This window comes from Carlito syrichta, unplaced genomic scaffold (genome assembly GCF_000164805.1).
Source record: "Carlito syrichta isolate Samal-C Ts95f unplaced genomic scaffold, Tarsius_syrichta-2.0.1 Scaffold314869, whole genome shotgun sequence".
Lineage (NCBI taxonomy): Eukaryota > Metazoa > Chordata > Mammalia > Primates > Tarsiidae > Carlito > Carlito syrichta.
This window is the reverse complement of record NW_007258965.1, coordinates 113,429-130,728: the sequence shown is the minus strand read 5'-3', so window position 1 is coordinate 130,728 and position 17,300 is coordinate 113,429. Positions and strand designations below refer to the sequence as shown.

Below are 17,300 nucleotides of genomic sequence, written 5' to 3'. Positions count from 1 at the left end.
GGCCGTGAACGTGCCACTGCACTCCAGCCTGGGCGACCGAGTGAAACTATGACTCAAAAAAAAAAGATTCTCATAATTAGCACACAACCTCGATCCCTCAGATGCGCAGTTCACAATAGGGTTCACACCTATGAGAATCCAATGCCGCGGCTGATCTGACGTAGGTGGAGCTCCACACCTGCTGTGCAGCCCGGTTTCTAACAAGCCATGGACGGGTCTCAGTCCGCGGTTGGGGGGTGCTGGGGACCCCTGATCTGGTGGACTAGTCTCTAGTGGACAAGGCAAGCTCCCCTCCCTGGATTAACGTGAACGAGGCTTTGAGATCTTGGCGGGATGGCTCCTAGCATGGTGCTTGGTGAGGAGGATGGGGTTGGGGTCAGGAAATGGGAGTGCGGTTGGGGTCCAGGATGCGAATGGAGATGACGATGTTGTCGCCACGAAACTGACCTGTCCTCTGTGGTCCTCAGCTCCTACACCGTCGGGCTGGGCCTGCACAGTCTGGAGGCCAGCCAGGAGCCGGGCAGCCGGATGGTGGAGGCCACGCTCTCCATTCGGCACCCGGAGCACAACAAACCCTTTCTTGCCAATGACCTCATGCTCATCAGGCTGAGTGAAGCAGTGCCCCCGTCTGACACCATCCAGAACATCAGCGTGGCCTCCCAGTGCCCCACCGCCGGGGACTCCTGCCTCGTCTCTGGCTGGGGTCTGCTGGTGGACGGTGAGTTCATGAGCTCACATCTGCCCTCTTGGGGTCCTGTGCCTTGGCCCCAGGGACTGACCCGGAGCTCTGTGTCGCAGGCAGACTGCCCACGGTGCTCCAGTGCGTGAATGTGTCGGTGATGTCTGACGAGGCCTGCAGTGAGCTCTATGACCCGGTGTACCACCCCAGCATGTTCTGTGCCGGTGGGGGACAGGACCAGAAGGACTCCTGCAATGTGAGTGGAGGGGAGGGACGGGGGCTCAGGGAGAGGTGGGGGAGGAGCAGAGACTCAGGGAATGCATGGTGAGATGGCAGAGACACAGAAGGAGATAGTGACAAAGGGAGAGAGAGACTGGGAGAAACAGAAATAGAGACAGGCATAAAAAGAAGAAACAGGCCAGGCACGTGGTTCACGCCTGTAATCTCAGCACGTTGGGAGGCCAAGGTGGGAGGATTGCTTGACGCCAGAAGTTTGAGACCAGCCTGGGCAACAGAGTGAGACCTTATCTCCACAAAAATATCAAAATATTACCTGGGTACGGTGGTGGGCATGCACCTATAGTCCCAGCTACCTTGGGCTAAGGCAGAAGGATGGCCTGAGCCCAGGAGGTCAAGGCTGCAAGGAACCATGATCATACCACTGAATTCCAGCCTGGGCAACAGAGTGAGACCTCAACTTAAAAGAGAGAGAAAAACAGAAATAGAGAGACAGGGAGGCAAAAACATATACAAAGAGAGCAATATGTTTGGCCCTTGAACAACTGAGGTGTGGGGAAGGGGCAGTAATCACCCCTGCAAAACTCACAGTAGAAAATCCAGGTATCACTTTTTTAAAAAAATGCCTGGTCTTGCTATGTTGCCCAGGCTGGTTTCAAGATCCTGGCTACAAGCAATCCTCCTGCCTCAGCCTCCCAAGTAACTGGAATCACAGACATGAACCACTCCATCAGGCTACTGGCATATAATTTTTGACTTCCTGACAACTTAACTAATAGTCTAGGGTTAACTGGAAGCCTTAGAGATCATGTAAACAGTCAATTAACACATATATGTCATGCATTCATGACATACCTACTCCCCCCACCCCGCTTTTTTATTAATAGTCTAGGCTATGTGTTTCCTCTATGAGTTTTTTCAAATTGTTACAAATTTCCAAAACATGTTATATGTATTGAAAAAAATCTACATACAAGTAGACTCACACAGGTCAAGCCCATGTTGTTCAAGGACCAAGTGTAATACCCAGATAGAAACAAAGACACAGACAGACTCAGAGAGATGAAATGCAGAGAGATAGAAAAAATCCAGAATATGTAGAGAAACACAGAGACACTGAGATAAGCCATGGGGGAGACAAAGATGGAAAACAGACAAACAGAGACCGACCAGCAACAAACCCGAGAGAAGTAGCCAGCTCTCCGGATGCAGGACACGGGGGAGCAGGCTAGGTGGGGTCAGGGCTGTGGGGTGGAACTTTCAAGGGCCGTCTTTGTCCTTGGCCACCTTCGAGTCCTCCCTAGTCCCATGTCTACCTCCACCTCTCCACATTTCAGGCCCTGACTCACTCTCTCTCTCCACAACAGGGTGACTCAGGGGGGCCCTTGATCTGCAACAGAACCCTGCAGGGTCTCGTATCTTTTGGACAAGCCGAATGTGGCCAAGTCGGCATTCCAGGTGTCTACACCAACCTCTGTAAATTCACTGACTGGATAGAGAAAACCATCCAGGCCAGTTACCCTGGGGACGAAGATTCATGAAACTGACCCCCAAATATGTCCTGCTGAAGGAATTCAGGAATCTAGGTGTCCCGCCCCTACTCCTTCAGACCCAGGAATCTAGACCCCAGCCCCTCCTCCCTCAGACTCAGGATTCCAGGCCCCAACCCCTCCTCCATCAGACCCAACAGTTCAGGCCCCAGCCCCTCCTCCCTTGGTCCCAGAAGTCCAGACCCCAGCCCCTCTTCCCTCAGACCCAGGATTTCAGGCCCCCAGCCCCTCCTCCCTCAGACCAGGAGTCCAGACCCCCACCTTCCCCCCTCAGACCCAATAGTCCAGGCCCCAGCCCCTCCTCCCGCAGACCAAGAGTCCAGGCCCCAGCCCCTCCGGCCCCAGACCCAGGAGTCCACGCCCCCAGCCCTCCTCCTTCAGACCAGGTGTCCAGTCTCCCTTAGAATTTTTCCTGTTCACGATAGAGCACCCCTAGTGGCCTAATGTTGATCCAACCTTACCGGTGTCAGAGAAAGTTAGTTTTTCACCTTTTTGTCCCCTTCCCTTAGATCCAGAAATAAAGTCTAAGAGAAGCACAGTTTCTGTCTAAAGTGTCCTCCTTGCTTCCCCCTCGTTCAAAAGATTCCCACAGAGAGCTTTTCCTTCGTGGGCCTCAGTTTCCCCATCTGGGAAGTGGGAGCTTTGAGGATGAGGGCAACGAGGTTTCACAAGGAGGAGCTGTTGGCTGAGAGGTTAAGAGAAGCCAATTCTGTGAACGTCGTCCGGTCTCTGGAAAGTCAAGGTAGCACATGGCAAGCGTGTGGGGTTTTCCTGCCTGGTTGAACTACTCAGCTCTGGTGGACTCGTGTTGGTGTTCGTGTTCCTAACTGCATCCTAAGAATCTTTCATTTGTATCCGCTTCGGGACCCTGCTGTGTAGCTGGAGACTGAGATAAATTGTGACCAGGGCTGCTGTGAGTGAGATCCAGAGACCGAGGGGCACAGGAGGGGAGACTGAGGGCCCGGGAATGTGAGGAATTGCTGTTATTCTCTTCGCTGATAAATTATACTTGTAAGGATATGCTCACAAGCATTTATATTCGCCAGGCACAGTAGCTCACACCTGTAATCCCAGCACTTTGGGAGGTGGAGGCAAGAGGATTGCCTAGCCCAGGGGTTCGAGACCAGCCTGGGCAGCTTGGCGAGACCTCGTCTCTACAATAAATAAAAAAATTAGCTGGGCGTGGTGGCTTATGCCTGTTTTTCCAGCTACTTGGAAGGCTGAGGTGGAAGGATCGCCTGAGCCCAGCAGGTTGAGGCTACGGTGGCTGTGAGCATGCCACTGCACTTCAGCCTGGGTAACAGAGTGAGACTCAGACGCAAACAAACAAAAAAAAAAAATTATATTCAAGGGTATATCCAGAAACATAGTGTTTATGAATAAATATATTTATAAGGAGTTATTCACATTTTTATCTCTTAATAGAGCCTCAAAATATACAAAGAGTGGGGTGAAAAAACTAAAATAGACAAATTTTGTTTCATAGAAGTGGATTTAAGTTGACTTTTAGAAAGTGATAGGGAAAAAAACAAGATAGAAATGAATAAAGAGATAGAAGATCTGTAATCCCAGCACTTCAGGAGGCCAAGATAAGAGGATTGCTTGAGCCAATGAGTTCAAGACCAGCCCAGGCAACATAGCAAGACCTCATCTCTACAAAAGATCAAAAAAATAGCTAGGTGTGGTGGTGCATGCCTGTAGTCCCAGCTACTCTGGAGGTTGAGGCAGAAGAATCGCCTGAGCCCAGGTGGTGAGACCCCAACATATATATATGACAATTAAGTTTGTAAACTCATCCTAGAAAAAGAGCTACATACCTCATTGCTGAATATCACTATGGGCACCTTCAAAGTACTCCCCTTGGGAAGCTATGCACCCATGGGAGACTATGGGGGACTATGCACCTAGTCCACTGCCAAAGCAATTTTGGAACTCTTTCTGGAATGGTCATCAGGGCTCTCATATTACCTCTGATGTCCTGTCATCAAAATGTCTTCCTTTCAATATTTTCTATATCTTTGGGTAAAGAAAAAAGTCCTTGGGGGCCAGATCAGGTGAGTAGAGAAGGTGTTCCAATAGTCATTTGTTCACTGGCTAAAAACTCCCACACAGACTGTGCTGTGTAAGCTGGTGCATTGTCATGATGCAAGAGTTCCTTCAGGACCATTTTTGCACACATCTTTCTCATGCCAAGATTTTCAGTTAAGATTTTCTAACTGTTTCTCTATAGATGTTTATTTGGTTCTCTATGCTTTTCACAGTCAGCTAATGATTTTGACACACAATTCAATGAATGTTTGCAATGTTTTCATCAGTTCTTCTCATTACTGGCCGTCCTGACCTCTCTTCATCAGTGACATTTTCTCTCCCCTCAGAAACACACTTAATCCTTTTGTACACTGCCATTTTCCTCATGGCATTATCCCCATAAACTTGGACTAACATGTCCCTGATTTCACTTCCACTCTTGTCAAGTTTAACAAGAAGTTTAATGTTTGTTCATTGCTCTGATTCAATCTCCAACATTCTCACGACAGCACACAAAACACGCAACAGTAATGAACACCACTCAGCAAGACACTGCCACACCTTGGCACAAACACAGCTGTGTTGTGTTATGATATACCAAGATTGTGAAACTTCACTGAGTTGTTGGTACAGTCCTGCCAACATAAGCTCACGGTGACAAGTTCACAAACTTAATGGTCAGACCTTTGTATGATTGACAAACTTTATCTAAGGGTCATATATAGAACACTTCACTCTGTATCCAGAGAATACAGAATCTTTTCATTTCTTTCTTTCTTTCTTTCTTTCTTTCTTTCCTTCTTTCTTTCTTTTTTTTTTTTTTTTTTTTTTGAGTTGGAGTCTCACTCTGTCACCCAGGCTGGAGGGCAGTGGCACACTCATGGCCACCACAGCCTTGACCTGCTGGGTTCCTAAGATCCTTCCACCTCAGCCTTCCAAGTAGCTGGAACTACAGGCACGCACTACCACGCCTGGCTAATTTTTTATTTTTTGTAGAGACGAGGTCTTGCCAATTTGCCCAGATGGGTCTCAAACCCGCGGGCTCAGGCAATTCTCTCACCTTAGCCTCCCAAAGTGCTGGGATTACAGGTTGAGCCACTGAGGCTGGCCAGAATCTTTTCAGAAGTCACACAACTACCAGGATGACTGAAATGGAAAAGAATGACTGCACCCACTTTTGGGTATATCTGGAGTGGCTGTAAAGTTCTCCCGCACTGCTGTGGGGGTAAAAATGGTCCATCCACTTTGGAAAACAGTTTGGCAGATTCTTAGAAAGAGAAACATACATCCACCTCACGGTCAGCAATTCTACTGCTGAGTGTTTATGTAAGATCCATGGAGGGGCATGGGGAAAGGACTTGGGTAAGAATGCTCACAGAGCTTGATTCACAGTAGCCAAATTAGAAAGACAGCAAATGTTGGATAATGGGTGAATGGAAAAACAAACCACGACAGACCCATCCAATGGAATACCACTCAGCAGTGAGAAGAAATGAACTATTTGATGCAGACAACAAGGCAAAGGCATCTCAAAATCGTTATGCTGAGTAAAAGAAGCCAGGCACAAAATACAGTATATCGTATGGTTACCTTCATATGGAATTCTAGAACAGGCAAAACTAATCAATGTTGCCTGGTTGCTGGGATGGGAAAGGGGAATAGGCATGGACACAGACTGGGAAGGAACCTGAGAGAACTTTCTGTAGTGGCTGAAATTATCTATAAGCGAGGGCTACCCAGGTGTGTGCATTTGCCAAAATGTATCCAACTGTACACTTGAAACCTGTCCATTACACCGTGTATACCTCATAAAAACTTTACCGCAATTAAAAAACCACACACAGCATTTACAAAAATGAATCAGATACGGAGGTGTGAAGCAAGTCTCAACAGATCTCCAAGTTAGAATATATAGAGAATGTTGTCTGACCACAATGTAATTAAGCTAGAAATTATGACAAAATGACGACCAGAAAATCCTTGCATGTTTTGTTTTTAAAAGAACTCCCCTCCCCCCCAAAAAAACCCCACAACTTGGCCAGAAACAGTGGCTCATGCCTGTAATCCCAGCACTCTGAAAGGCCAAGGTGATAGAATCACCTGAGCCCAGGTTTGACACAAGCCTGGGCAACATCATGAGAGCTGGTTTCTACAAAAAAAACATAAAAATTCACCAGCTGTGGTGGCATGCGCCTGTAGTTCCAGCTACTCTGAAGCCTGAGGCTGCAGTGAGCCAGGACTGTGCCACTGCACTCCAGCCTGGGAGACAGGGTGAGACCCTGTCTCAAGAGAAAAAAGAAAAAGGAGGAAAGAAAGAGAGAGAGAGAGGTAAGGAGAGAGGGAGGAAGAGGGAGAGAGAGAGAGAAAAGGGGAAAAAAACAACCTTACAACTCAAGCAAGAAATTTAATAAAAATTAGAAAATATTTTGAACTAAATGCCAAGGAAAATATAAGATATGTATACATGTACGTGCCTACTACAGTGCTTGGAGAGAAATACATTAGAAAAGAAAAAGAGCTAAATGTTAATTAATGATTCAGTCATCTCCAGGAATAAGAATAACAGCAAAATAAACTCCAAGAGGTGGGGGGAGGGAAATATCAAAGATAAGAGCAAAACCTAATGTCAGAGAAAACAGGAATGCGCTAAAGAGTGACAGGTTTGTTTTCTTTTCTTTTTTTTTTTTGAGTTAGAGTCTCACTCTGTCGCCCAGACTGGAGTGCAGTGGCCGCTCCTGGCCACCACAGCCTCGACCTGCTGGGTTCCGGCGATCCTTCTGCTCAGCCTTCCAAGTTGCTGGAACTACAGGCGCGCGCTACCACGCCCGGCAAATTTTTTGATTTATTGTAGAGATGAGGTCTTGCCCAGGCTGGTCTCGAACCTGCGGGCTCAGGCAATCCACTCACCTCAACCTCCCAAAGCGCGGGATTACAGGCTGAGCCACCAAGTCCAGCAACAAGTTTGTTTTCCAATTGGTTAATAAGATGGGTATGCCCCAGTGAGAATGATAAAGAAACAAGTAACAAGAATTAAAAACAAAAAAGGAAGCCGGGCTCGGTGGCTCAGCCTGTAATCCCACGCCTTTGGGAGGCTGAGGTGAGAGGATTGCCTGAGCCCGCGGGCTCGAGACCTGCCTGGGCAGCGAGACCTCATCTCTACAATAAATCAAAAGATCAGCCGCGCGTGGTAGCGCATGCCTGTGATTCCGGCTACTTGGAAGGCTGAGGCGGAAGGATCGCCGGAGCCCAGCAGGTCGAGGCTGCGGTGGCTGGGAGCGGCCACTGCACTCCAGTCTGGGCGACAGAGTGAGGCTCTAACTCAAAAGAAAAAAAGGAGGCTTCCTCTTTTCCAGCTGTAACCATGGAGGTGTCAAAGAGAAGAAAAAGAAGGTTCCTGCTGTGCCAGAAACCCTTAAGAAAAAGCGAAGGTGCCTGAGCCCACAGGTTCGAGACCCACCTGGGCAACTTGGCAAGACCTCACCTCTACAATAAATCAAAAAAATTAGCCGGGTGTGGTAGCGCACACCTGTAGTTCCAGTTACTTGGAAGGCTGATGCGGAAAGATTGCCAGAGCCCAGCAGGTCGAGGCTGCGGTGGCCGGGAATGTGCCACTGCACTCCAGTCTGGGCGACGGAGGAATTTCACAGAGCTGAAGGTAAAGCGCCTTAGAAAGAAGTTTGCCCCCCAAAATGCCTCGAAAGGCAAGGAGGAAGCTTATCTATGAAAAATCTAAGCACTATCACAAAGAATATAGGCAGATGTACAAAACTGAGATTCGAATAGCTAGGATGGCAAGAAAAGCTGGCAACTTCTATGTACCTGCAGAACCCAAATTGGCATTTGTCATCAGGATCAGAGGTATCAACAGTGTGAGCCCAAAGCTTCGGAAGTTGTTGCAACTTCTTCGCTTTCCTCAGATGTTCAACAGAACCTTTGTGAAGCTCTACAAGGCTTCAGTTAACATTCTGAGGATTACAGAACCGTACATTGCATGGGGTTACCCAAACCTGAAGTCAGTAAATGAGCTCATCTACAAGCGTGGTTATGGCAAAATTAATAAGAAGCGAATTGCCTTGACAGATAATGGTCTGATTGGTCGATCCCTTGGTAAATATGGCATCATCTGCATGGAGGATCTGATTCACAAGATCGATCTGTTGGAAAACACTTCAAAGAAGCAAATAACTTCCTCTGGCCTTTTAAATGATCCTCTCCACGAGGAGGAATGAAGAAAAAGACCACCCATTTTGTAGAAGGTGGGGATGCTAGCAACAGGGAAGACCAGATCAGTAGGCTTATTAGAAGGATGAACTAAGGAGTCTGCCATGATTATTTTTGTTAACTGGTGAGTTAATAAACAATGCCTGCTTCCAAATGGAAAAAAAGAAAAAGAAAAAGGAGATATACTTCAAATCTCGTGGTCTTGCAAAAGATATTAACAAGCCAGGCGTGGTGGCTCATGCCTATAATCCCAGCACTTTGGGAGGTGGAGGCAAGAGGATGGCCTGAGTCCAGGGGTTCAAGAAAAACCAGCCTGAATAACTTGGCAAGACCTTGACTCTACGATAAATCAAAAAATTAATCCGGTGTGGTGGCGCATGCCTGCAGTTTCAGCTACTTAGAAGGCTGAAGCAGAAGGGGATTGCCTGAGCCCAGCATGTCCAGGCTGCGGTGGCTGTGGGTGTGCTACTGCACTCCAGCCTGGGTGAGAGTAAGATTCCAACTCAAAAAAACAAAAATCTCCTGTATGCCTCATGTAAACTCAACTCCATTATAATGTACCATTGTTTCATATGTTGCTGGATACAGCTTTTTTTTAAGAATACTTGCATTTACATTGACATTCCAGAGTCATAATGACTTGCAATTTCTTCTTTTTCGCTTCTTTCTTTCTTTTTCTTTTTCTTTTTTTTTTTTTTAGTCAGAATCTCACTGTGTCACCCAGGCTGGAGTGCAGTGGCACACTCACAGCCACCGCAGCCTTGACTCACTGAGCTCTGGTGACCCTTCCACCTCAGCCTTCCAAGTAGCTGGAACTACAGGTGTGCGCCACCATGCCTGGCTAATTTTTGGATGTATTGTAGAGACGAGGTCTCACTATGTTGCCCAGGCTGGTCTTGAAACCCTGGGCTCAGGCACTCCTCTTGCCTCCTACTCCCTCCCAAAGTGCTAGGATTATAGGCATGAGCCACTGTCCCAGTTTTTTTTGTTTTGTTTTGTTTTTGAGTTGGCATCTCATTCTGTAGCCCAGGCTGGAGTACAGTGGAGTGCAGTGGCACACTCATGGTCACCCCAACATTGACCGGCTGGGCTCCGGCGATCCTTCTGCCTCAGCCTTCCAAGTAGCCAGAACTACAGGTATGCACTACTATGCCCAACTAATTTTTATTTATTGTAGAGACAAGGTCTCACCAAGTTGCCCAGTCTGGTCTCAAACCTGCAGGCTCAGGCAATCCACTCGCCTTGGCCTTCCAAAATGCTGGGATTACAGGCTGAGTCACCAAACCTGGCTGGATTTTTTAGTAATAGCACCAAAACTGGAAAAAACCCAGCAGTCAAACTTAGTAAATTGGGTACATAAATTGTGGCATATGCATACCATGAATATTTAGTTGTAAAAAGGAGTGAAGTGCTTAACATGAATGAACCTTGGAAACATAATGCTATGTGAAAGAACGCAACCACAAAAGGCCACATACTGCATGACTCCACTGATCTGAAATGTCCAGAATAGGCCAATCCATAGAGACAGAAAGCAGATGAGTAATTGCCAGGAGCTGGGGGGAGGGGAGAGTGGGGAGGGACTGGTACCAGGCTTCCTTTGGGGTGATCAGTTGTTCTGGAATTAATAGAGGTGATGTTTGCACAACACTATAAATATACTGTCACCAATGATAATTTTATCATTGGAAGGCTGAGGCAGAAGGGGATTGCCTGAGCCCAGCATGTCCAGGCTGCGGTGGCTGTGGGTGTGCTACTGCACTCCAGCCTGGGTGAGAGTGAGATTCCAACTCAAAAAAAAAAAAAAAAAAATATCCTGCATGCCTCATGTAAACTCAACTCCATTATAATGTACCATTGTTTCGTATGTTGCTAGATACAGCTTTTTTTTAGAATACTTGCATTTACATTGACATTTCAGAGTCATAATGACTTGCAATTTCTTCTTTTTCGCTTCTTTCTTTCTTTTTCTTTTTTCTTTTTTTTTACTACAACTTTTTAAAGAATGAGAGGAGATTTGAATAACATTATTAACAATTCATATAATTTCTATAGGTAGAAATCAAAACCCAACCAATACAGAATACTCTTTATGTGACCACAAAGAAATGTTCTCATCTCTGCAGTGGGAAAATAACAGAATCTACCTCCTAGGTGTAGGTTTAGGCAAAATTAAAATGAAGAACTGACCATGGGATTTGCGAGCTATTTGAAGATAGTCTGACAATCTCTGTGTTCCCCGGGAGCTTAGTCCAGTCTCTGGCACATTGTTGGGGTTCACCAGATGTCAGCTAGAAAGGAGGTCTGGGGACTGAAGTTTGAAATCCAAATGCAAGCAGCACAAGTCTGAAGTCTGAGGTTTAGAGTCTGTGAGGTCTGGGCTTTGAAGGACTTAAGAATATATTCATAGGACAATATTCTTGAATATAGGATAGTCATATGACTATATTTCTCATTACTAATTAAATCCATAGGAATATTATTTTTAAAATTATGTTATATATATATATATTTCTTTCTTTTCTTTTTTTTTTTTTTTTGGTAGAGACGGGGGTCTTACTATATTGCCTGGCTGGTCTCAAACTACTGGGTTCAAGAAATCCTCCCACCTCAACCTCCCAAAGTGTTTTAGGATTACAGGTGTGAGCCACTGTGCCTGGCCCCATATATTCTTAACTAGAGTTCATATAATAAATACATGTTTAGGGAGAATTTCCTTTGTGACAAAATGTATATGGAAAATCTGTTATGAAGCATATGTCAACAAGCAGGATATATTCACAATGACTATATTCACTGACCGTGCTCAGAAAGTGTATATATACAGGCCTGTCTCTGAAGAGTGAATGTGGCTGTATTTTACATTCTGTGCCCTTTACCCTTCATACCATCTGATCCTGGCCATGGTCCCTGAAACCCACTTTGCAAAGAAACCAACAACCAGAGAGAACTAACTCCCTTGTTCAAGGACATGCCCCTCTCAAGAGCACAGGAGCTAGGACTCCTGAAATCTGAGTCCAATGACCATTGAAGACAGTCCAGGCATAGGGAGTGGTTACAAGCAGTCTCTATCATGGGACTCTTTCCCACAGTGATATTCCCTGTCTTCCCTCTAAAACATCCTCACTTGTTGCTGTGTGTTCTGAAGTCAGTTATTCCCCTCACCGAGGTTGGTTGAATGCTTGAGGATATCCTAAGGCTCTTTTAGTATTAATGAGCTAGTGTTGTGAGTCCCTTGGAACTGATTCTTGAATTTCCAAACTTGATTCATCTTAAATTCCCAAGTCATATATTCCTGATTGGAACATCCAAATCCACGTTCCAAGTTCAGACTCTGGACTCAGATACAGATTGTTTTACTTCAGGAACATGAAGTTGAGTTGATGTCCAGACAGCCTGCCAGTTGTAGCAGTCAGGCTTGACAAAGTTAGTCTGCAGTAACAAATAGCCCCAGTGTTGCAGCAGCTTAACACAAAATAAGTTTATTTCTCAGTCGGGCGTGGTGGCTCACACCTGTAATCTCAGTACTTTGGGAGGTGGAGGCAAAAGGATTGCCTGAGTGCAGGGGTTCAAGACCAACATGGACAACTTGGCAAGACCTCATCTCTACAATAAATCAAAAAATTAGCCAAGCATGACTGTGCACGCCTGTGGTTCCAGCTGCTTGGAAGGTTGAGGCAGAAGAATCGCCTGAGCCCAGCAGGTGGAGGCTGCAGTGGCTGTGAGGTGTGCCACTGCACTCCAGCCTGGGTGACAGAGTAAGACCCCAATGCAAAATATAAAATATTTCTCATTCATGCTCCATGACCAGTGTGGATTGGCAGGAGTTGGGGGGAAGATGCTGCTTACTGTATAAACTCAGCACCCCGGGGTGAGGTATCCTCATCTCACTCCATCAGTGAAAAGGGAAGAAGACCAATGGCAGCGAGCTGGAAATGTTACTGAGCAATCAATGGGCTCACTTTCCAATGCAAACAGAAGCCAATACCATGGCACCAGCCTTTCAGAAAAGAAAAACTGTATTGCCAGTTCACCCGCAAGGAGACAGGAGGAAATGTTCAAATCTGTCTCCTGGAGCTGAGGGCTGGGACGGCATTTATAGGCATAGGGGAATGATGCATGATCTGATTGGATCCTGCCAAGGTGTGACTCCAGGGTGCAATCCGATTGGCTCACTAGATCCCGCCACTAGTGTGCGCTTCTTAATGCAGTTCCCCACTCCCCTGTCCGAGCACTTAGGTTCCTCCTGTGGTTGTGCACTTGGTTCATCAGTTATTGCACTTTACACCGGGGGGTCCATGGCAACTGAAAACAACTCACAATTCTGTCGTATAAAAAAAGCTGAACTGAATTGGCCCGGCACTAGGGAACAAGAACTACATGGAAATTCTAAAATTGACAAATACAATCATCTCATCTCTAATGAACTCAATGGGTGGATTTTTTTTAACAGCAGATTAGACTTCGCGGAGGAAGAATGGAAATGGAAGCAAAGTCAAAATAAGTTATCCAGACCAAAGTGTGGGGCAACAAATGAACCAAAAAATACAGAAATGAGAAAAAGAAGGAGCCGGGAGGTGACACGAGGAGCGGGAGATCTGCGTGCCCTGGAGGTGATCGCCTCCTCCTCCTGTTGGCTCCCCAGTCTGAATTAGCTCAATGGAAGGACAAGCTGATACGGTCGACTTCACCCCCACCCAAAATGGGGGTCTTGTCTGGTGTCACGAAGCCAACATACCAAACCAAAAGTGAAAGTTTTTATTCTATAGTCATGAATGGATGCTTGGCTCGCAAATCAACTTCTCAGCAGGTGGGAGGCAACGGGATTAAAATATAGTTTGTTCAATGAAGGGACTGGCCATTACAAACCAGGGGAGGAAACTTCTCATCACTTCTGGGATGGGCAGTGGACTTTTTGGAACCGGAGTGCCGTCTTCCTTTTATTCGTTGATGGTTTTTTTCTGGTTGTTGTCATGGTGATTAGAAATTAGACTATAGTTGGACTAGATTATTGAGAGAGGAGATAGAAGCTTGTTAGGCAGACAGAGAGGGAGAGGCTTGAGGAGACTCAACACCTGTGGGCACCACCCCATTATTTCATTGTTGGCTGAAAATGTGGCTAATGTGATTGAGAGCGTCCTCTCAACCCAGGATGTACTGCTAAAAGGGTTTTTTTGCTGCTTAAACACCGGCACAGTGGCTGAACTAAATGTCCTAACCTGACCTTGACTTATTACAATATCATTAACATAGCATTTGCATTGTAGTTTTATGCCTCAAGCGGGCATTCCTGTGGTACTTGTAATATTCAAGATGGAGTTGGCCAGGCTCAGTGGCTCAGCCTGTAATCCCAGCACTTTGGGAGACTGAGGCGAGTGGATTGCCTGAGCTTGTGGGTTCAAGACCAGCCCAGGAAACCTGGTGAGACCTCATCTCAACAATACATCAAAAAAATTAGCTGAGCATGGTAGCACATGCCTATAGTTCCAGCTACTTGGAAGGCTGAGGCAGAAAGATCGCCGGAGCCCAGCAGGTCGACGCTGAGGTGGCCATGAGTGTGCCACTGCATTTCAGCCTGGGCGACCGAATGACACTCCAACTAAAAAAAAAAAAAAAAGATGGAGTAAATTTGGTCAAGGACCCACACACGTGCTAAGAATTGGGTCTCAGGAAGTAAGGGGCTAATGAAGTGTAAATGAGATAAACACTCCCAGAAAAGACAAGATAAAACCACAAAACAAACTCCTAGTACTGGTAACCCATTTCAGGCCCCCTCTCTTTTCTGGAGAGCCTTGTTGCTTAATCAACTCCTTCTCTCACTCATCCTTTTGGTGTCCGCATTCCTTAATCTTCTTGGTTGTGAGACAAAAACCTGAGGTTGCTGGTCTAAGCGGACAGTGGAGTTAAAAACTTCTGCAACATTATGACAGACTTTAAATTGTAACGAGCTTAGAAGCTCTTCAGAGTGAAGAGCCAAGTGAGATGCCATCTTGGATTTCACCAACTTAGCAGGCGTGGTCAAAAGGGGAACTTCTGCCTTTAAAACTTACAGGTAGCATCCTGTTGTTGGTGACACGCAGGGTGAGGTCAGGTAGAAGTTGGCTTTGTCAAGTAGGTGGTTACCCTGGGTAACACTACCCAGGACATGTCCCTGCCCTGGTGCGGCGAGGAAAAACAAGCTGTTTCCTCTGTTTTTCTCTCCACAGAACAAACTATTTTTTCTCTATACTCACACTGAACACATAACACTTCTGTCATCAAATATGTGGGTTTTCCACACCAAACAATTCTCCAATTCTCTGCGGTCAAAACCAATTTAATTCAATTCTGACACTTACTCCCTGGAGATGGCATCAGATCCCACAGGTGAAGGGTTCAGTGCCACAAGACCGCCCCCACTTCAGATGCCAATCGCAAGTACAGATTGTCACCTGCTTCTGGCTACAAATCAGAGGTTCCCACAACCCCCTCCTCAAGTTTGATCATTTGCTAGAATGGCTCATAGACCTCAGAGAAACATTTAAATTTTTTTTGGTTTTCGTTTTTTGTTTGTTTGTTTTTGTTTTTTATTGTTTGGGGGTCCTGTTTGTCTGGTTTTGGTCTTTTTTTTTTTTTAAGTTGGAGTCTCACTCTGTCATCCAGGCTGGAGTGCAGTGGCATGCTCACAGCCACTGCAGCCTCTACCTCCTGGGCTCAGGTGATCCTTCTGCCTCAGCCTTTCAAGTAGCTGGAACTACAGGCACATGCCACCATGCCTGGCTAACTTTTTGATTTATTGTAGAGACAAGGTCTCGCCAAGTTGCCCGGGCTGGTCTCAAACCCTGGGTTCAGGCAATCCTCTTGCCTTGGCCTCCCAAAGTGCTAAATTTATGTTTACTGTTTATTATACACTAATAGATCTGATAAAGGATACCGATGAACAGCCAGTTAAAGAGGTGTGGAGGGTGAGGCCCAGAAGTGCCTGGAGCTCAGACTGCTGTCCCCATGGCATTGAGGTACACCACCCTCCTGACATATGGACGCATTCATTACCCTGAAAGCTCTCCAAACCCCAAGTATATAACATTATAATACATTTTGTTTGAGGCATATTTAAATTTAGCATGGTAAATTAGAGCACATCTACTTTTTATTTTTCAATCTTTTCTTTTCTTTTCTTTTTTTATTTTTGGGGGCTTGGTTCACTTTATTTTTTTGTATGAAAACCCTATGTTGTTGCCACCTTTGGAGCCTGGGTCCTCTGCATGGAGACTCTGGTGTGGGTCTTGACGAGATGATCGGTGAATTCCTGATAAGGAGACTTGGTGAATACCGTCTCTTTCCAGAGGTCAGGGGTCAAGTAACTGTAAGTCTTAGAGATGGCATCAAAGGTGGCCTTGGCGAAGTTACCCAGGATGGCAGCGCAGCCCCTGGCTGAGGTGTAGCAGTCATCAATGCCAGCTATCATGAGCAGTTTCTTAGGCACGGGGGCCAAGATGAAGCCGGTGCCCCTGGGGGCAGGGATAAGGCGCACCAGGACAGAGCCACAGCGGCCAGTCACCTTGCAAGGGACAGTGTGGGGCTTGCCAATCTTGTTCCCCCAGTAGCCTCTCCGCACAGGGACGATGGACAGCTTGGCCAGGATGATGGCCCCCCGAACGGCAGTGGCTACTTCTTTGGAGCACTTAACACCTAGACTGACGTGGCCATTGTAGTCCCCGATGGCAACAAACGCCTTGAACCTAGTCCACTGGCCAGCGCGGGTCTGCTTTTGCACAGGCATGATCTTCAAAACTTCGTCCTTCAGAGAGGCACCAAGGAAAAAGTCGATGATCTCAGACTCCTTGATAGGCAGGGAGAAGAGATAGATCTCCTCCAGTGACTTGATCTTCATGTCCTTGACCAAGTGGCCCGACTTGGTGACGGGCATCCACTCCTTGTCCTCGGCCTTGCCTCCGCGAGCTCCGCAGCCTCACCCATGACCCTGACCCTGGCCACGACCTCAGCCTCGGAGGCCGCTGCCAAAACCACCACGAAAGCCACCGCGGCTTCCCATTCCGGGGGCCCCCAGGGCCTCCAGGCCCTCCTGCTGCACCGGCGTCATCTGCCATTTGGCGTCCTTTTGAAGAAAAAGCTATTTTTCAATATTTTAAGCTACTTTTTTTTTTGAGCTGGGGTCTCACTCTGTCACCAAGGCTGGAGTGCACTTGTATGATCGTGGTTCACTGTACCCTAGACCTCCTGGGCTCAAGTGATCCTTCTGCCTCAGCCTCCTAAGTAGCAGGGACTACAGGCATGCACTACCATGACCAGTTATTTTTTTTATTTTTTGTAGAGATGGGGGTCTCACTATGTTGCCAGGCTGGTCTTGAACTCCTGGGCTCAAGTGAGCCTCCCACCTTGCCTCCCAATGTGCTGGGATTACAGGTGTGAGCCATAACACCTAGTCTTAAACTACTTTAATAATCAGGAAAAAGGAAATTAACCTTTAATGTTTCATCGGACCTCAGGAAATGTATGGATGTTCATTTGAATGAATGAACAGGTCTTTTACTTATATTAAGTTTACTTGGATGGACATGAACTTTGTCACTAACTTTGTCTCA

General features: G+C 46.6%; 1 protein-coding gene and 2 pseudogenes across 3 annotated transcripts in view; 2 read left to right on the top strand and 1 right to left on the bottom strand.

Annotated features, from left to right (window-relative positions):
* The window catches only part of KLK4 (kallikrein related peptidase 4), a 5,669-nt gene extending 3,176 nt beyond the window's left edge, over positions 1-2,493 (top strand). The window contains exons 3-5 of one of the 2 annotated variants that reach the window (XM_008072146.1): positions 468-718; positions 799-935; positions 2,284-2,493. In XM_008072146.1, the coding sequence (XP_008070337.1) occupies positions 468-718; positions 799-935; positions 2,284-2,457 (562 nt within the window). In that variant the 3' untranslated portion in view covers positions 2,458-2,493. The remainder of the gene's footprint in view (positions 1-467; positions 719-798; positions 936-2,283) is intronic. The other variant, XM_021705995.1, reaches the window with a different exon arrangement.
* Positions 2,494-2,909: 416 nt separating this feature from the next.
* LOC103274742 lies at positions 2,910-8,870 on the top strand (annotated as a pseudogene).
* Positions 8,871-15,889: 7,019 nt separating this feature from the next.
* On the bottom strand, positions 15,890-16,805 carry LOC103274727 (annotated as a pseudogene). The gene has a single exon (XR_002481219.1). The product of XR_002481219.1 is annotated as a 40S ribosomal protein S2 pseudogene (transcript).
* Between the last annotated feature and the right edge of the window lie 495 nt (positions 16,806-17,300).